General features: G+C 49.0%; 1 protein-coding gene across 5 annotated transcripts in view; it reads left to right on the forward strand.

The window, feature by feature from the left end:
- Window positions 1-9,729, forward strand: part of MVB12B (multivesicular body subunit 12B) — a 69,531-nt gene extending 59,802 nt beyond the window's left edge. For all 5 annotated transcript variants that reach the window (XM_031046476.2, XM_034067476.1, XM_034067475.1 and 2 more), the window contains 3 exons: window positions 35-90; window positions 1,068-1,127; window positions 5,023-9,729. In XM_031046476.2, the coding sequence (XP_030902336.2) occupies window positions 35-90; window positions 1,068-1,127; window positions 5,023-5,109 (203 nt within the window). In that variant the 3' untranslated portion in view covers window positions 5,110-9,729. The remainder of the gene's footprint in view (window positions 1-34; window positions 91-1,067; window positions 1,128-5,022) is intronic.
- The last annotated feature ends 6,748 nt before the right edge of the window (window positions 9,730-16,477 follow it).

Raw genomic sequence — 16,477 nt, forward strand, 5'->3', positions numbered from 1 at the left:
AAATGTGACTGTCTGCTTGTTTTGTCTCTTTCAGCAATGGATGGAGTGCCTTTCATGATTTCAGACAAGTTTGCCTGTGCTCCTGAAGGGGTGAGTTGCCTTCATTGTTCTTTCAGTGTCTAAAATGCATCTTTTCATGGAGAGCAATAACAAAACATCAACACAAATCACCTGCTTCTGTGAGCTTTTCCTTCATGGGGCCCAATACATAAATGCTTGAAATGACCCAATGTTGCACTTAACGATACTTCCCTGTGGGGTGGGAATGGCTTTTGCCAGATCACTCCTAAAACTGAATTTGTCCCAGGAGTTGAAGGTTTCATAGAACCATACAATCACAGAATGGTTTGGGTTGGAAGGAACCTTAAAGATCTAGTTCCAAAGGCTCAGCGTCTCATTACAAGTTCCCTAATCTGTCCAATTCTAAAACAGTATCTCTTTAAAAATCAGTTTACAAGAAGCTGCTAAGGCAAACACTGAGCCATCAGCTGTATCTGAGTTTTCACATCTGTACTCCCACTTTGTGCTTTCTTCTTCCTGCTGATGCAACCTGCATGTGCAGCCGGACATGGTTTTCAGAACCATTGCTTTCTGAAAGGGTGGTTTATGGGCCATTATTCCCAGAAAGCTGGAGTCCCTGCTGCGAGGACAAATGCAGAGAGATTAGGTCGTGCTAATCCTCCCCTCGGATCCTTTAGACACCATTGCCACCATATGGTCAGTTTGGTTGGGGCTTCCCACAGTCAGCACTGCTCACACCTACATCCTGAGGCCATATGAAATCCATAGGGGGTTACAGAGTGCTGGTAACAGGCATCCTGCAGCAGGGAGATGGGTAAAGATCTACCTGTGCAAAGTGACACCGATATGAGTGTCAGCTGTCCCTGCTTAGGAAGAAAGGCAGTAGAGCTGCTATCCCTAACCCACACTTGTAGGGGACTGAGAAAAAGGATTATGTATGTGTTTACAGATAGTGCCTCTGAATCTCTGGTGATAGAGTGTTTGCTGACTTAAAACCAAAAAAAACCCCATAAATTTAACATTTCTGTTTCCTTTTCTCTTGCCAGATGCAGCCAGTTGATCTCTTGGGCATCACAATCAAAACCCTTGCAGAAATCGAAAAGGAGGTAGGTAGTGAGTCAGGCACTAAGCAAAAGCATCATGAGAGCTGTGCTCACTTTGCTGTAAGATCCCTTCCCTTATGGAAAAAATCCCTCTTGTCTTTCCTAAGCCACTGCTGGTGGGTAAAGTCAATGCAGAGTCAAACAGTAAGCTCAGAATTAGGGATATCCTCCATGATCCAGGTGAAGACACTTTAGTTGTTGAATCTAATGGCACAGTCTGCTGCCCTCTGTTTAATTCCAGATGTCTGTCTTATGTAACCTTTCTTTATCACTTATTAACAAAGCATGCTACAAGCTGCTTGTGTTAGGTTGCTTCTTGCATCTCAGGGAAGCAAAGGAACTTGACTAAGCAATGTCAGGTAAACTGAGTCATCACTTTTCAGTTTGGTGCTGCTGGTAACTTGTTACCAGGAAAACCAGGATGGGCTTTCAGTGAGCCCAGGTCTTCCAGGAGCTTGGGGAGGAGACAGCCATCAAATCAAGGGTGGTCTCCTGTTCCCAGGGGAGCATTTTGGCACATGTATGACTTGGAATGCACTGTGCTGAGGAGCCACCTGTTCTGCAAGGTGAAGCTTTGGACCTCTCAGCTGAAGTTTTGGACCAGGAGGAAACTTGTCTCAGCAACACGTGCTGCTTCAGGCATCATCAGTCAAACATCATCTCTTGTGCTGACCAGCTGGGTTAAGCCAAGTAAGAAGATGGCAAAGCAAAACTTCCAGACTCCTCATGGCTTCTCCACTTTGTGATTACAGTTATGAGTCCAGTTTCCTAAATCCATCCTGTTCTGCCTGGAAGTTTTGTCTGAGTACCAGAAGGTGATTGGTTGGAAGGCCAAGGAAGCAGTGATGGTGCTCTGAAGGCACTGCCCAACGAGGTCCATTGCTGCCCAAAGCACCCAGTGCCTCAGGCATGGCACTATGGTCCTGCCATGTTGCACATGTGCCATTCTTCTGTCTGGGACTGCCTGCATCTGTGGCGAGGGCCCTGCATGCTGGGAGCTGGAGGTGCTCAGGGCTGGCAGCTCCTATGCACACTGGATGCCTTCCCAACACTTAGCAAAGGCTGGCTGCGGGGCAGTGGGTCCCTTTCGCCTAAGAGGAAGCAAAGTGGAACTGGATTTCCTTCCACAGCCCTCTGTGTGTTGCCTGGTGCAACTGGGGTTTCGGTAGCTTGGTATGCTGCCTAGAGGGGTGGGGTGTGCAGCCCTGTCCCCTGCCCCATGCAGACCTGCAGGAACACCGGCACCAGAGTCATTTGGGTGGCCTTGGGAGGAGAGGTCGATACCTGCCTGCTCTCCCCACACCCTCCTGTTCCATCAAGGCTGCGTGTGTTTCAGAGTAATGAAAAGTATAATTATGCAGCCCATATTCCTTGATGAAGCATCTTGTCTGCACATAGATAGCTGCGCATATAAATATTGTGAGTTTCCGCATGGCTTTATTTCCCTTGCAAGCAATAGCACCATTACAGCAAATCTTCTGGATTTCCAAAGCAGCAAGAACATTTTCCCTGGAGCTAGATGCCTTGCAAAAAAAAGTATTCCCAAAGAATTCCAGGAGTTATTGTTCTCTGTCGCCACATTTGCAGATGTATGCACCCATCCTCCAGGCTGCGAGGCGAGCTGAATGAAAGGACTCCAGCCTTTCAGGAAAACTGATGGAAACAGGCTCAAATCCTGTACTGTACATGCAGGCTGTTCTTCAAGGCAGGATCTGTGCGCTGGGATTGCACTGCTGTGCCCTGAGGGGCGTGTGAAGTGGTGGTGTGCAAGGTGGTGAATGTCAGGTTTAAGCTGCAGGCATCACTTGCTTACGGCTGTTTTGGTGGATGGAGGATGGAGAGGAGCAGAGCTCTGGCAGTGCTGCTGCTGGCTCTTCTGCTTGTCCTGGCATGGGGAATGTCACCCAGCAGGCAAGGCAGCCTCTGGATGGTGCAGAGCAGTGCAGGCAGCAGTGAAGGCAATGGGACTGTTCGTGGCTCTGTTAGCAGCAGATGCTGCTGTGCCGTGGGGCTGCCGTGGGCCTCCTGTGCTCGTGGTGTGTGCCCCATCTTCATCATAGCCTGGCATTGAGCAAAGTGTGGAGAGAGGCTAGCGAGCAGGGTGAGCATCTAATATTAATCATTCCCTTTAAACTGACAAGGGAGGCAGTTCAGTTAACCACTTAATCGCTACAAGTTTTCATGGGCTGCTCTTCGCCAATATATTTAATGAAGAAGTTGTAAATCTAAGAGAGCTTCAAATTTTAATTTTATACAGAAATATTTTTCCTTGTTCTCATGTTTGTAGTCAGTTCTCCAGAGTGTAGTCACATGAAATGTTCTTTAAATGAACATATTTGCTAACTGGCATGATTTCAGTTTTTAAAACATTGGTTCCAGCAATTAGGCATTTTTTTCAGTTCCCAAATGACTAGAGAAATTCGTCTTGATTATAATTGCTCTTAGCCACGCATATCTAATTTGTGTCTTTTTAAGTGTTAATTAGTAAACAGTTTGAGCTGACATCTTTATGTGTTTGTGTGTTGAAAAATGAGGCTTATTGCGTGTTTAGCTCGGGGCTGGTGCTGCTCGCTGCGACATCCTGACATTGAGGTGCACTTAATGAAGACCCGTTTGTCAGTTGAGCGGCGGCCGAGAGGAGGATGACTCGGGCCAGGGATGCACCGGGATGCGCTCCCCCGGCCGCCGCTCCGGGTCCCGGTGCCTCCGGTGCCGTCGGTGCCGTCGCCCCGGGTCCCGATGCCTCCGGGTCCCGCTGCGGTCCCCGCGCGCCCTCTGCTGGCCCCGCACCTCCCTGCAGGCCCCGCCGGTGCCCCCAGGAACGGCTTTGGGGACTTTGGGCTCCGTGTTCCGGACATCCCGGTGGTGATGGAGGAGGGAGAGCTCCGCAGCGGGCTCAGAGACCCAGGATGGATTCAGCATTGGAGCTGGGAAGGTCAATGCCACATCTGCTGGGAGCCAGTGGAGAATGAGGCCCTCGTACAGCACCTGGGGCTCTTAGCACCACAGCCCTGGCACAGCCAGCCCAGCTATCACTGTGGCTTCACCCCATGCACACGGCCAGGATCAGGCACTAGCAAAGTCACTGAGCTTTCAGGGCTGTAGCACTGGCAGCATGTCCCATGTCCTAGGCTGGCTGGTGAGTAGCTGTGACAAATGGGCCTGGTCCAAGGGAACATCTTGGTGACATCCCAGAAGCCACAAACAGGACATGGAGCACAGGGGAGGACTGTCTGTAGGCAGAGCAGTGTGTGTACAAGCCTGTGTGCCCAAGCTGCCCCAGGGCATCACTCCCAGCAGCCGACGTGGGACAGCCACTGCAGTGTCATCCTCTCCTGGGGATGCTATGGCATGGTGAAGGACCATGGCAGCGTTCAGGGGCTGTCAGGGTACGGCCCAACACGTGCCACGAGATGGCACTGCTACAGCGTGTGCTGCAGCAACCAGGCCTGCATGGCTGCGTCCATCCACTGCAGGGACATCTGTGGAGAGCAGGGACATGTATATAGGAATTTTCACCCACCTCACCAACCCAGCAATGTTAATTGTGGTACCAGCTTGTGTGAGCAAGGACAGCAAAGGGGAGCCTCTCTGACTAGCTGCTTTATGTGCAGGATGCATGTGGCCATGTTTGTATTAATGTTGGTGTTTAGGGTGTTGTGTTAATGCTGGGTTTTAGGGGAGGGAATGGATCCAGTTACCACCGTGGAGCCAGGTGATGCTCACCCAGCATGGCCCTACCTGGGGAGATCACAGCTCTGGGTGCTTCCAGGCCCAGTTCTTACCTTGTTCTTCTGCTCGTGTTGTCCTGGCACGGGCTGGGGAGCGTGGCCACGCACACTGCCCCAGGCTGCCTTCCAGCAGTGCTCCATGGTTCCCTCTCTTGCTTTGCCCACAGTATGACTACAGCTTCCGGACGGAGCAGAGCGCAGCAGCCCGGCTGCCTCCCAGCCCCACGAGGTGCCCACCGGTCCCACAGTCCTGAGCGGGGCAGCCGGCGCTGGAGCAGGATGTGCGTGCATACTACTGAGCAGGATGTGGCACCGGGGCCATCCCAGACCTCCGCTTGTGCGGCCATCACCCCCTCCCTGTGCTGCACCACCTCCTCCTGCACACACTGCTCCACGCCTTGGGACTGCGCAACCCATTGGCAGCTGCCCTCACCCTCCCTTGCTGCTACGGGCTCCTCTCCACGTGAGTACGTGAATGGGAGCCTGAGGCAGCCCCTCAGTCATCCCTTCTTCATACCCATTGCTGCAGGACAGTGTTAAAAACCAGAGCTGTAACAAACTGCTGCGAACAGTGAGCCCTGAGCTTGTGGACCATCAACAAATGCTCAGCAGCGAGCCTTTTAAAGTGAGGAAGAACAAAAGATATGGCTGGTTAATCCATGAGCCTACGAGCATCCTGCCCAAGCTGACGTGGAGCTGATGGGCTCTCAATGCCTTGCAGCAGGCAGCTCTGAGCCACAACAGATGCCCTGTCTGCCTCCAGCAAGGTCTGGGCACAGAGCAGCTCCACCATGGCCAGGATCAACCCCAGGATGTGATCACTTGGATCTGTTATAGCTGGCAGAGCCAGGGTCGCTTGCTCAGACTTGCCTTGGGCTCTGTCCCCTGGCAAGGCAAAGGGGTGCAGAGAGCAGAAGCTGCACTGCTGTTCCTGAGGGGAAGCACCTCTGCTTTGCACAGGGTCTCCATGTGTCTGTCCGGACCAAGAGTGACAAACATCCTGCCTGGATGCTGGCAGCGCCCAGCTGACCCCTGGGCATGCTTCCTGCAGAGCTGGAGCTCTGCTGACAGCTTGGATGCTGTCACCTGCCTGTCACTTCAGACAGCTTTCTAAAACTTGCCCCACTAGCTGCTAGAACAAAAGAGATGTGCCTGTTCCCTCGTGTGCTCACGGGGAAGCACTGAACTCTGACGTAGTGCAGGATGAGAGTGGGATGCATTAAACCCTGACCTCAGCCTCCTTGTGATCGCTGACCTTAGCTCGCTCCTGAGTCAAATGCATGTCTTGGAGAAGTCTGTTGCTGTAATAAGTTATTTAGAAGTGCCCATCTGACTCCATGCTGCTTCCTCAAGTCTCTGCTGTAGAACAAAGCTACATCATGGCAGCACAATGGCATTTTTTAAGTAAGTGTTCAAACATACCAATTTTTTATATTGTAAAATACTGATTACCTAACCCTATTGAAATGCAATTGCCATAGTAACAAATAACAGTGTTGTTGCTCTCAGTCTGGGTCGTACGTATGCCCTGACCTGCTTTGCACTGCTTTTGATTGATCTTGCTTTTTCTAGCTGGCCAGAATGGTGACTAACACTAATGGTGACTAGGTTTTGTACTGTCAGCTTGTATGTTTTATTTGTACATATGTAAAATATTTCTTGTCCAAAGATTCATTTCTGGGTTTAAGGCACCATGCTGTATTGCTGGAATAATGAGCACAAAATCCTTACCATTCTGGACAGACTCACTTCAAGTCTTTGCTTCAACTTCTTCCAGTCAGGTAAATTGTTTTCTGAAGCTGCCTCTGTAAGGCAAGGCTTTGCCATTGGGAAGCAGAGGCTCATGTGGTTGCAGGTGTCTTCTTGTATTTGAGCAAAAGACTCAAAGCTATCCCATTTGCACCAGCTCCGGAGCTTTGGTGACCCCCTGGAAGTGCTCGTTTACTTGGAGGTTGCAGCACCACTTTTAGTCCTTATTTATCCTGCAGGAAAGAAAAGCCAGACCTCACTGCCAAGCTTCACAAAGGCTAGATTGATGATGCCGACATCGACAAATGAACATACCATGGCAGCCTGGTCATTCGGCTCAGGTTCACTTGAAGTTCAAATCCACTCCATGCTGTAGTACTATGTCCATCTCATCCATCTTTTGTCTTCCTATTTTTCTGCTTGTAATTTGTTCTGTAGTTTTCTGTGGCATCCATTTAGAGCTTCTCCTGTGGCTTAGTGGACATTGCAGGTTGGTAGAAGCCCTCTGCAGCAATGCATTCCTTGTGGCTTTGGGCTGAAGGAGCTGCAGAGACATTCCCTGTTCCTGGTGGTGCAGGAGTGACGACTGCAGGTAGGTGCAGGGCAGCCAGTGGTGAATAGGCAGAGCTCAAGGGGCAGTTCCTGCCAGTGGGAGATGGGAATAGGGCTGCAAGGATTTTTTCCTCAAGCCACGTCTTCCCACACCAAGGGCAGGGCTGACCATGGAGCAGCTGGAGCACTCCAGGAGGAGCAGGTTTGGATAGCTGTGATCAGTGGGGATATGTCAGAGTAATGGATCCATAGCCTCAAGTCCCTTACTGTGAGATTCAGCTTACAGAGCAGCAGTAGATAAAATTGGTGCTTTAATGTTTATAGCAAATTATGTTTGCTCAGCCTTCCTAGAGATGGTGAGCTCAGCTTTCTCTTCAGTACCTACAAGAAACACTGGATGGCTCAGAACACTGACGGGATGTGCAGCTGGGACAAACATCTAAGAAACCTTCAGGATATATTTGTATAGTTGGTTCTCACTTTTCTTACACTGGGCTAGCTGAGCTGCTTCAGAGGTGCATCTGCAAAGATACTTGAGAGATCAGTTTGATCTTCACAGTGTGTTTCTGCACTGTGGCACTGCAAGAATACCCTGTACTGTAAGCAGGAATAGTACAAAAGCAGTGTTTGTGGTACAAATGCAGTAGAGGTGTTTAGAGCAAAGAACTACAGCTTCTGAGAGCCAGCTGAGGTCTCAGACTGGCTACTGAAGGCTGGGCATTTCCAAAGGGAGAGGGCTTAGAGCCAGTGTTTGGAAGCCCAGTGAGACATGCGGTGCAGGGGGGCTGCTGTGTGTGTCATCTGCTCAGTCCAGTCACTATAGAAAGCTTTTTTATTGCACCTCTGAATTCCCGAGGTCTTGAGCATCAGGTCAGTGTTTCCACAGGCAGGTTTTATTTGCTGTTCCATTAAGTTTTATACTCACAGCAACTCACTGCAAGGCTGGTCCTTGTATCCTCACAAGTCCTCCCTGTTGGCATGTGCCATAGCCAATACCAGCATCTCTCTGCATCTCCCTCCCTCCCTGTCCAAAAGGTGCTGTGGTAGCATCAGCCCAGGCAGTAACCACTCAGAGACCCTGATGTTGGTGTCTGGCTGTGGAGAAACCTTCTGGAGGATAAGGGAAGGGATGAGTCAGTGGAAAGCAGCAGAAGTGGATCTGCAGAGCTTTACCAGATGTACTTGGCTACTTTGCCTCTATTTCTAGAACAGAACTACCCTCTAGGTATCTTAATCTTGTGGCTGATGGAGAAATTCGTTTGCCGAATTATCGTATATCTGCAACAGAGACAGAAAAGCAGCAGTGAGGGGTTTGCTTACTGTAAAATACACCTTCTGATGTGAATTAGTAGTGACACGCTGCCTCCTGGATTTCTCACAGCACAGAGCAGGTCACGTATTGAGATGACTCGTGGGCCATCCAGGCCAGGCTGTGCTGTCTGATGTGTTAACAATGGAAAGGCAAGAAATTAGTCCAGAAAATAATGTAGAGTGTGAACTTTGTGATAAAATTCAAGTGTGAACAGTCGTAGCAGGTGCTTTCCCTGGGGGAGCATCTCAATAGCTGTAGTTCCATAGGAATAAACTTTGTCAAGCTTTTTTCCTGTGACTGTCACCGAGTTTGCCCGCAGTGTGTTTGTAGGAGAGGATCCCCCGTGAGCCTCCTGTGTAGTGAGAGGTTGTTGTTGGTCTGTAGCATTGGGCTTGTTTGGTTTCACACCCACCCCTGTCCCCCCAGTTCCCTGAGCTCTCCAGATGAGCCCACACACCCCACAGAGCCCTGAGAAGAGCCTGACGTGTGCCATATGGACACTGGTGGCAAGGGCATGTGTCTGCAGGTCTGGGCACCTTCAGTGCAGCCCTAAAGATCAACCTGGGGGAGGAACAATGGGATGTGGCGCCTTTGGAGCTGGTCCCACATTGGCCTTCGCCTCCCCATTGCCCTCAGGTGACATGGGCTCTGCCCCAGCCACTCTCCCAAAGCATCCCTAGGAGCATGGCTGGGGTGGCCATGGGTACATCCCATGGGTGCTGGCAGAGCAGCTCCCTGGGAAGCCCATCTCGCTCTTCCCGATGGCATCTTGCTGTATTCACATAATTACCTCAGCCTTTGAGCCTTGACAAACAGGCAGGAATTGCCAGCAGCAGAGCGGCCTCGGTGTTGGTTATCCCGAGCCATCCCACTCTGACAGCAGCAGGGAGGGTGCTCCCCTGCGCATGGAAAAGCTCAGTAAGGTGCTGCTCAATTCGTTCTGTACAGGGAAACCAAACAGTTTGGATATTCTGATTGTTTATTGTGAAATCGTTTCCTAACAGCGACAGGTTTAAATGTCATCCTGCAAATGGAACAGAGAAACCTTTTATGCAGTTGCAAAGTGTTTTTCTAAGATGCTATGCATTTTGTTGGGTTATTGGAAGTGAATTTACTGTGCATTAATCTTATGAATGTTACTACGTTTTATATTTATTTTAGATGACCCTCCTGTATTTTACAAAGGGAAGTTTCATTGTGTGATAACTTAGTCTGTATTCTTAATATAATTTGTTAAATAAAACTCGTTTTAATCAGTTTATCTTCTGTGCTTTGTGTCTTAAATTTGGAGTTTAAGAAGTTTAAAACCCTTCTTGCACAGTTTTGGTGGGATGTGAGGACCAAGACCAGAGATGCCTTTTCCTCTGCTCGCAAACTGCCCAGGAAGGCCAAGGATGCTGCAAAAGATGGGACCTGATTCCAGGCACAGGAGGAATAAAGAAATGGGAGCAGAAGCATCACTGGAATTGGACCAGGGGCTGTGAAGCTTCAACTTCCTGGTGAACAGCAGTGATCGCCTGTGGCCCTGGCTGGTCTCTTGGCTGACTGAAGCAGCTACAGACTGTCCATGGATCTGAGGGGTCAGCTTCAGAGGTGACAGCATCATCCTCCTGTAGGTAATGTGTGGGTTTTGTCCTTGGAAATGAGATGCAAAAAGCCTTGGAACGTCTGTCCAAAATGTCTCTCTCAGAAGGTGTGCTGCAAAGTCAAAACACAGAACTCAAAATAGCTCAACTTCAGCGTTTTCTGGAGCCAGGGACCACACGTGGCATCCGCACAGGCCATGTCCCAAATACATGTCTCAGTAAGTATGTCACTATAGTAAATGACAGCAGCATCAGTGAAACACCTTATTTATCCTCTGTGAAGTTTAACAACGTTAGTCACTCGTATCAGCTGCAACATTTGCATTGTGTATAATTAGGAGGAAGTCAAGTTAAAGTCATGGAGTTGGCCTCAAAGCTTGGAAATGCCGTTGCAGGTTTGACTTGTCAGCATCAGCTTTCTGTGTTGTTTTGAACATGTGCACACTGGTGCATGGATGCTCCTTCCCTGGCCCTTCTGTACCAGCATGCCACCCCATGCCAGTGATGCTGGTGCCACTGCAGCTCAGGGTGGCCCTTGCTGGGAAGAGCAATGGACCGCTGCAGCCACATGCAGTAGACCACAGCAACATGCACCTTGCGTGGTGTTTCACAACACCTCCTCCCAGCAGGCAGGGCTTTCTGCACCCCAGCAGCACTGTGGCTTGGAGCTGATGGGACAGAGGCTGTGCATGGATGGGGAGGGAGCATTGCTGCAGGCTGAAAGTGGCTCTGCCTAGCTCAGGACTTGTGTTTTGCAAATATAAAGTGGGATTCTGCAGAAATAAAGAGGGTTTTTATAATCAGCTCTGAAATACAGCTGTGTTTTAAGAGAAGCAGTTAAGGGTGGAAGTGTGAGTTGCAGGGGAGGTGTTGTGCTTTTATGACTGATGTGTCCTGCGTGGCCCTGCTTTGCTGGCACTCTGCCGAGCACTGAGTGCTCTAAGGGCAGGGATGCTGCTGGGGCAGCTTCAGCTCGAGCTGGTGCCTGTTGTTCTTGTGGTGCCAGAGGGTGAAGTTCCTGCCTCATTATGGGCAGGACAGGGCAAAACCTGGGGCAGGGACTGTGCTGCTGGCAGAGCCCTTCCCATGGGATCCTGCTGCAATGGCTGCCGGGCTGGTGGCATTGCAGACAGGTACCCACATGGCCAGTGGCAGTAAGCCCTGGTAGGGGAAACGGACTTCTCAGCTAGAGAGAGGCCAATAGCACAACATTAAAACTGAAAATTGTTTTTCTTTGTACTAACTTTTCTGCTGAACTTGACCCAAGCTGGTGGTGTACAATGTGACCTCTGGCATCTTCTCTCACCCCAGCCAATATTTCTGTCTCCCTTATTTTGAGTGGCCTTTGAATTAAAGGAGATTAATACCCAAGTTCCCGACATCCTCTTCAGGCACATGTTTTTATAACCTCCTTTTCAAAGTGAGTACCACTTGTTCCACCAAAAACTAAGGAACTGCATCTTGGAGCTGCTGTGGGAGCCGTCACCGGCACCTGATTGAATATCCCAGCCAGGGAGGAAACGGCGCAGGGGGGACATAAACCAGAGTGGGCCTGTCCTGCACACCAGCTCGCAGGCATGTGAGCTACCTTGGAGCCATCGCCAAGCAAGTGATGCCTGCAGACATCAAAGCCACTTCTGCCTATTTAGCTGCTGCCACTGGACATGGGCTCGAATCTGTGGCATGGGAAATGGCATAGGGCTGCGCATCCGCTGCCTGGGAATACAGCTGAGCTTCCAGGCATGCCTGCCAGGGAAGAGCCTCATCCCTAGCCCTTGTTTTGCTTTTCACATTTCCTAATTCAGCTGCTCAGACTTGTGGGGTAATTATTGAAACTTTAAAATGTTCTAATTCTTCACCAAATCTCTGTGCTGTTTCTGCAGTTTTTCTCCCAAAACAGCCGTAATCTGAAGAGCTGCTTTTAGTGGTGATGAGCTGGAAGGGGGTCTCCATCATGAGGAGCAACAGCAATGCTCAAAGCCTGGAGAAGCAAGGGCATCCTTCCCCCTCTTCCCTGTCTGCCCCTCCAGATATTGTGTGGTGCTTTGGCTGGAGGTGCGTTGCTCACAGACCAAAGGTGGAGCATGGACCTAATGTTCAGAAACACAGATTGGTGGAGATGATAAAAACAGACAGAAAGAAAACCCAGAGCCTCACCTGCTGCATTCCTCGGTGCCATCAGAGGCCAAACCAGTGCCTGGACAGCATTTCCTTTGTTATGATAACATAAATGCATCCACTGAACCATCCTTCGCCCTTCACCTGGATATCTCTGATATTTCACTTCATCCTCCTGCATTTGTTCCTTGTTGGACAAACTAAATTCATCTGCAAAGGGATTTTTTGGTGCCCAGCAGCCGTTTGTCCCCAGCGAGGTGTCTGGTTGCCCATTCCTGCCCCAGGGAAATCCTCCTTTTGTCAAAGGGGGAAGCAGCAGGCGCAAGGGCTGGCAGGAGCCAGCCGCGGTCCCTGCGGCGTTAGAGGGTTGTGTTGGGCTTTGTGTGCCTGTGGCTTGGTGGTGGTGTTTGTTTTCTTTTCCCCTCTCCCTCCTACAGCTTTAAAAATTAACTTGCCTGGGGAGTTTCTCAAACTCTTTTCCTTTCTCTGGAATGATGGATAAGCCATGTAACTGATTGTCATGGCCCCGGAGAGGATAAACATCTTCTGCAGTTTAAAATGAAGCCTCCCCGCTTCTTGGTTAATAAGTGTTGAAAGAAGCATAAATAGAAATAACACAGGATTTCCATGACTAACAAGATGACCACATCAGTGAATGTTGTTTGGGGTTAAAAATGACTCAGCTTTTGCTTCCCTAGGGTAAGATGTTTTATCCCAGCGCAGGAAAGGCTGCCAATGGCACTTTGAAGGTCTGGCAAACGGCGTAGCCGGGATTGCGACCTGGGAAGTGTTTGAATGCAGAGTTAAAAAAAAAGGGAGTCCTAAACTCCGCTCCATGTGTGCAGATTTCTGGAAGATAAAGGAGCCCACAGCTTTATCCCGCTTGTGCTGACTCTTTTCTTTTCCAAAGCCGTTTCAGATGTTTTCACTTTCCTGCTTGCTTTGTTGAAAGATGTAAAAATTGAAGACAACCACAAAGTAAACATCTCAAAACTTTCTGTGCTGGAAATTAGTGACATTTCAAAATCCATCACATTCCGTTTCTGCACTTTCGCCCAGATGAAGATGTTTGGCGGGTTGGTTTTTCTTCATTGACAGACTTTCCAGGCCGGGTTTTGTTTATTGATCACCTTTCTTTTCTTTTTCAAAGCAAATAGATTTATTATTCGGTAGAAACATGAGATAAGTAGATGTCTTGTCAAAATAAAGCAGGTTTTCTTTATTAGAGTGAAATAGTAATGAACTCATCTGCTTCCAATATTTATAAAGAGTAGGGAAGGCCATTAATTCTACTGCTTGTGAATAAAACCATCTGTGATTTCTTTCCATTTGATGTGTTTTGGTTTTAATATACATTTTTCACAAATAAGTGCAGGGATTTTTTGTGAAAATGTCACATTCAGAATCTCATAAAGCAGGAACGCAAAGAGGGGGAAACGAAATGTTTTGTTAGCTAAGTAATTTCTCACCTTGCACAGAGAATAAAATTCATGCCAACTTTAACACATTAGGCGACAGAATTACATGTTCAGCTCTAATGCAATCCATGACATGTAACAAGGCAAATAGAGTATGTTTGGAAGTTTGTTTTCCTTTGGGAATCATACAGTACATTTAACCTAATCTGTCCTGACACTTGAATTATAACATTATGAGCTTCTTCAGGGAAGCAAAACGGTAGATGCCTCTTTTTAAAGCAAAGCAGAAGTTAATACAATGGGCGACGTGTCAAGGAGAAGAAGCCCGATCAAACCCAGTGCGATTCCCTGGAGGAAACGGGGTTCTAGGCTGGGGTTTTTTCCCTCAGAAGTGCTGGAAGTCTCGTGACAAACTTCTGCTGAGGACGAAATTTGACCTCTAGAATTCCACTCAATTCAACCAAAACCCAAGCGGGACCACTTTGTAGTTTGACTTGTGAGTGTTGGATCTGAAATTAAACTGAGTATTCATCCAGCTGCTCTGCCAGATACTGTTTTACAGCCTGCCCACCAACTCGTACGGTAGAGACTGTTCTATATCGTAGCTTTCTATGCATATACATGCAAAGGAGCTCTCTGCCACTCACCAATATGGGATGCTGGTAAAAGAAGTCCAAACCAAACTCCAGGTAATCCTCTTTTATGTGAATGGGCCTTTAAATGCTGTATGCTCAGCTGACAGGTTAGCTACAGTTATATGTTTTAAGGCCCCCAGTTTAACACCCATTGTTCAACAGGACCAAAGCAAATCCTCAGGGGTTCCTCCAAAACGAACACGGGTGAGTGAAGAAACCTGGAATCAGATAACACAAGTTCTCATACACAGTCCAGAATTCCTGGTGCTACGGAGCAGGGAAGGTTCTATCCCGGGGAGGAATAATCAATGCTGGGCAGTTTCCCACACAATTGGTTTTGGTCAGTGCAGTGTGAAGCCCTGGGAATTACATTGATCATTCACAGAGTGATCATAAACAGCCCCATGAGCAAAAGGCTGCTGTGAAACCCCATGGGTTACCTCTGTCCTTAAGGAACTGATTCCTTTTCCTCTAAATTTGTAGTTTAGAGGATATTAAAAAAAAGTTAAATTTTAAGTAAATTTTACTGTTGGTTCTCACTGAAAAAATCAGCAAACTGGTTCATCCAGCAGTTGGGAAATGGAGGAGGGACAGAAGAGGTGGAGAAGACTTTGCCCCAGAGCCCAGTGCCCTCTGAGGCTGCAGGACCCCTGCTGAGTGCCACAGCCCTGCCTGGTTCAGGGTTCATGCTCCCTGGCATTGCCTGGTCCTGGCTGCAGCAAGGACAAGAAGAGGCTGTGCTCCTCTCTTATACAGCTTTCACACCTACATCAATCAGATGAATCTGCCTGAGGTTTGCTTATGGTTTATAGCTTTATAATTTAAACTAATCTGGTGTGGAACAGTAATGATACAGATTGTCTAGAACAGAGGTTTTTTTGACCAAACTGACCAAATTTTGCCAAGCAAAAAACCAAAATCTTCCTTTCAGCTTGAAAATGTTTTACTAGTTTCCAAGAGCAGGCATGTGTGTTCGATTAGGCCAGGTTTGGGTGGGTCTGTGGCAGGTTTAATGTTCCCGGCCTAGAGGCACCCAGCCCATGGGATGATGCTGGACATGCAGAGCTGCTGGAGCATCAGCTGAAGAGGCTGAGGAGGGACACACTTCCTTGTTGATGGGCCCATAATCCTCCATGGGTCTCCTCTCCTTAGAGAGCACTGGAAGTGCTGGGTTTAAATGGTAACAAGGAAAATCCATATGGATATTAGGAAAACTTCCTAAAGGGGAAACAGGTGAGGCCTGGGAGGGCTGTGTGGTCCCAAGTCTAAGTCTTTGCTAAGCACTTACGGGAGTAGTCAGGGTACAACTGAGGCTCTGTGGGGAGGGGAGTGCAGTGGTGCCCTGCCTCTGGGAGCACACTAGTGGGCTGTTCCCACAGTCATGGCAAAGGGTTGGGATTTGGGATGTTTGGGATTGTGGGAAGCTGGGGGATGGTTCCTACAGAGTCACTGAAGTGTCAAGAAAAGAGGGAGCCTGAGAAGGTCATTTCAGGTCATTTCCCTGCCAGGGAAATGCTTCCACCAGGAGTGTCTGAACGTAGTGCAAGAAGCCCATTATTGCTGTTCATGTAGTGTGCCCTATAGGAGCACCTGAGGCCTTGGTCAGGATGTGTGGTGCAGGCACTGGAGGATGTAGCATGAACACTATGGCAAAATGCACTGGATAGGGACCTAATGACAGCACACCAAGACTTGCTGCTAAATTGGGCTCATTTCTTCACTATGAGGGTGCTGAGGCACTGGCACAGAGAAGCTGTGGCTGCCCCATGCCTGGCAGTGTTCAAGGCCAGGTTGGACACAGGGGCTTGGAGCAGCTGCTCCAGTGGAAGGTGTCCCTGCCCGTGGCAGGGGTTGGAACTGGATCAGCTTTGGTGTCCTTTCCAACCCAAACCAGGTTGTGATTCTAGAACAATGCTTTTCTTACCTCCCCAGGTCACAAACCTATGACCTCCCAGCACAGAACCCACTGCAATGTAACCTCACCTCCTTCCAACAGCACTGGGAGCAGAAGGGCTGAGCCACATGGATTGCAATGAACAAGAGAATTAACGCCTGAGCTCCACCACATGCACCTCTTTCTTTCATAGTGACTAACGAGTCCAGCACTGACTGGGGCAAAACCATCACTGGGGCCACACTGCTGGGAAAACCCAAGGACAAGCTTTGGGGATATGTGAGGGTCAGTTTGTTTCACTGGGGGGTTTCCTATGACTGGTTTTTAACTGGATTACACAGAGATTTCCTGCTCTTCC

Source organism: Melopsittacus undulatus, chromosome 11, assembly GCF_012275295.1.
Source record: "Melopsittacus undulatus isolate bMelUnd1 chromosome 11, bMelUnd1.mat.Z, whole genome shotgun sequence".
In the NCBI taxonomy this organism is placed as follows: domain Eukaryota; kingdom Metazoa; phylum Chordata; class Aves; order Psittaciformes; family Psittaculidae; genus Melopsittacus; species Melopsittacus undulatus.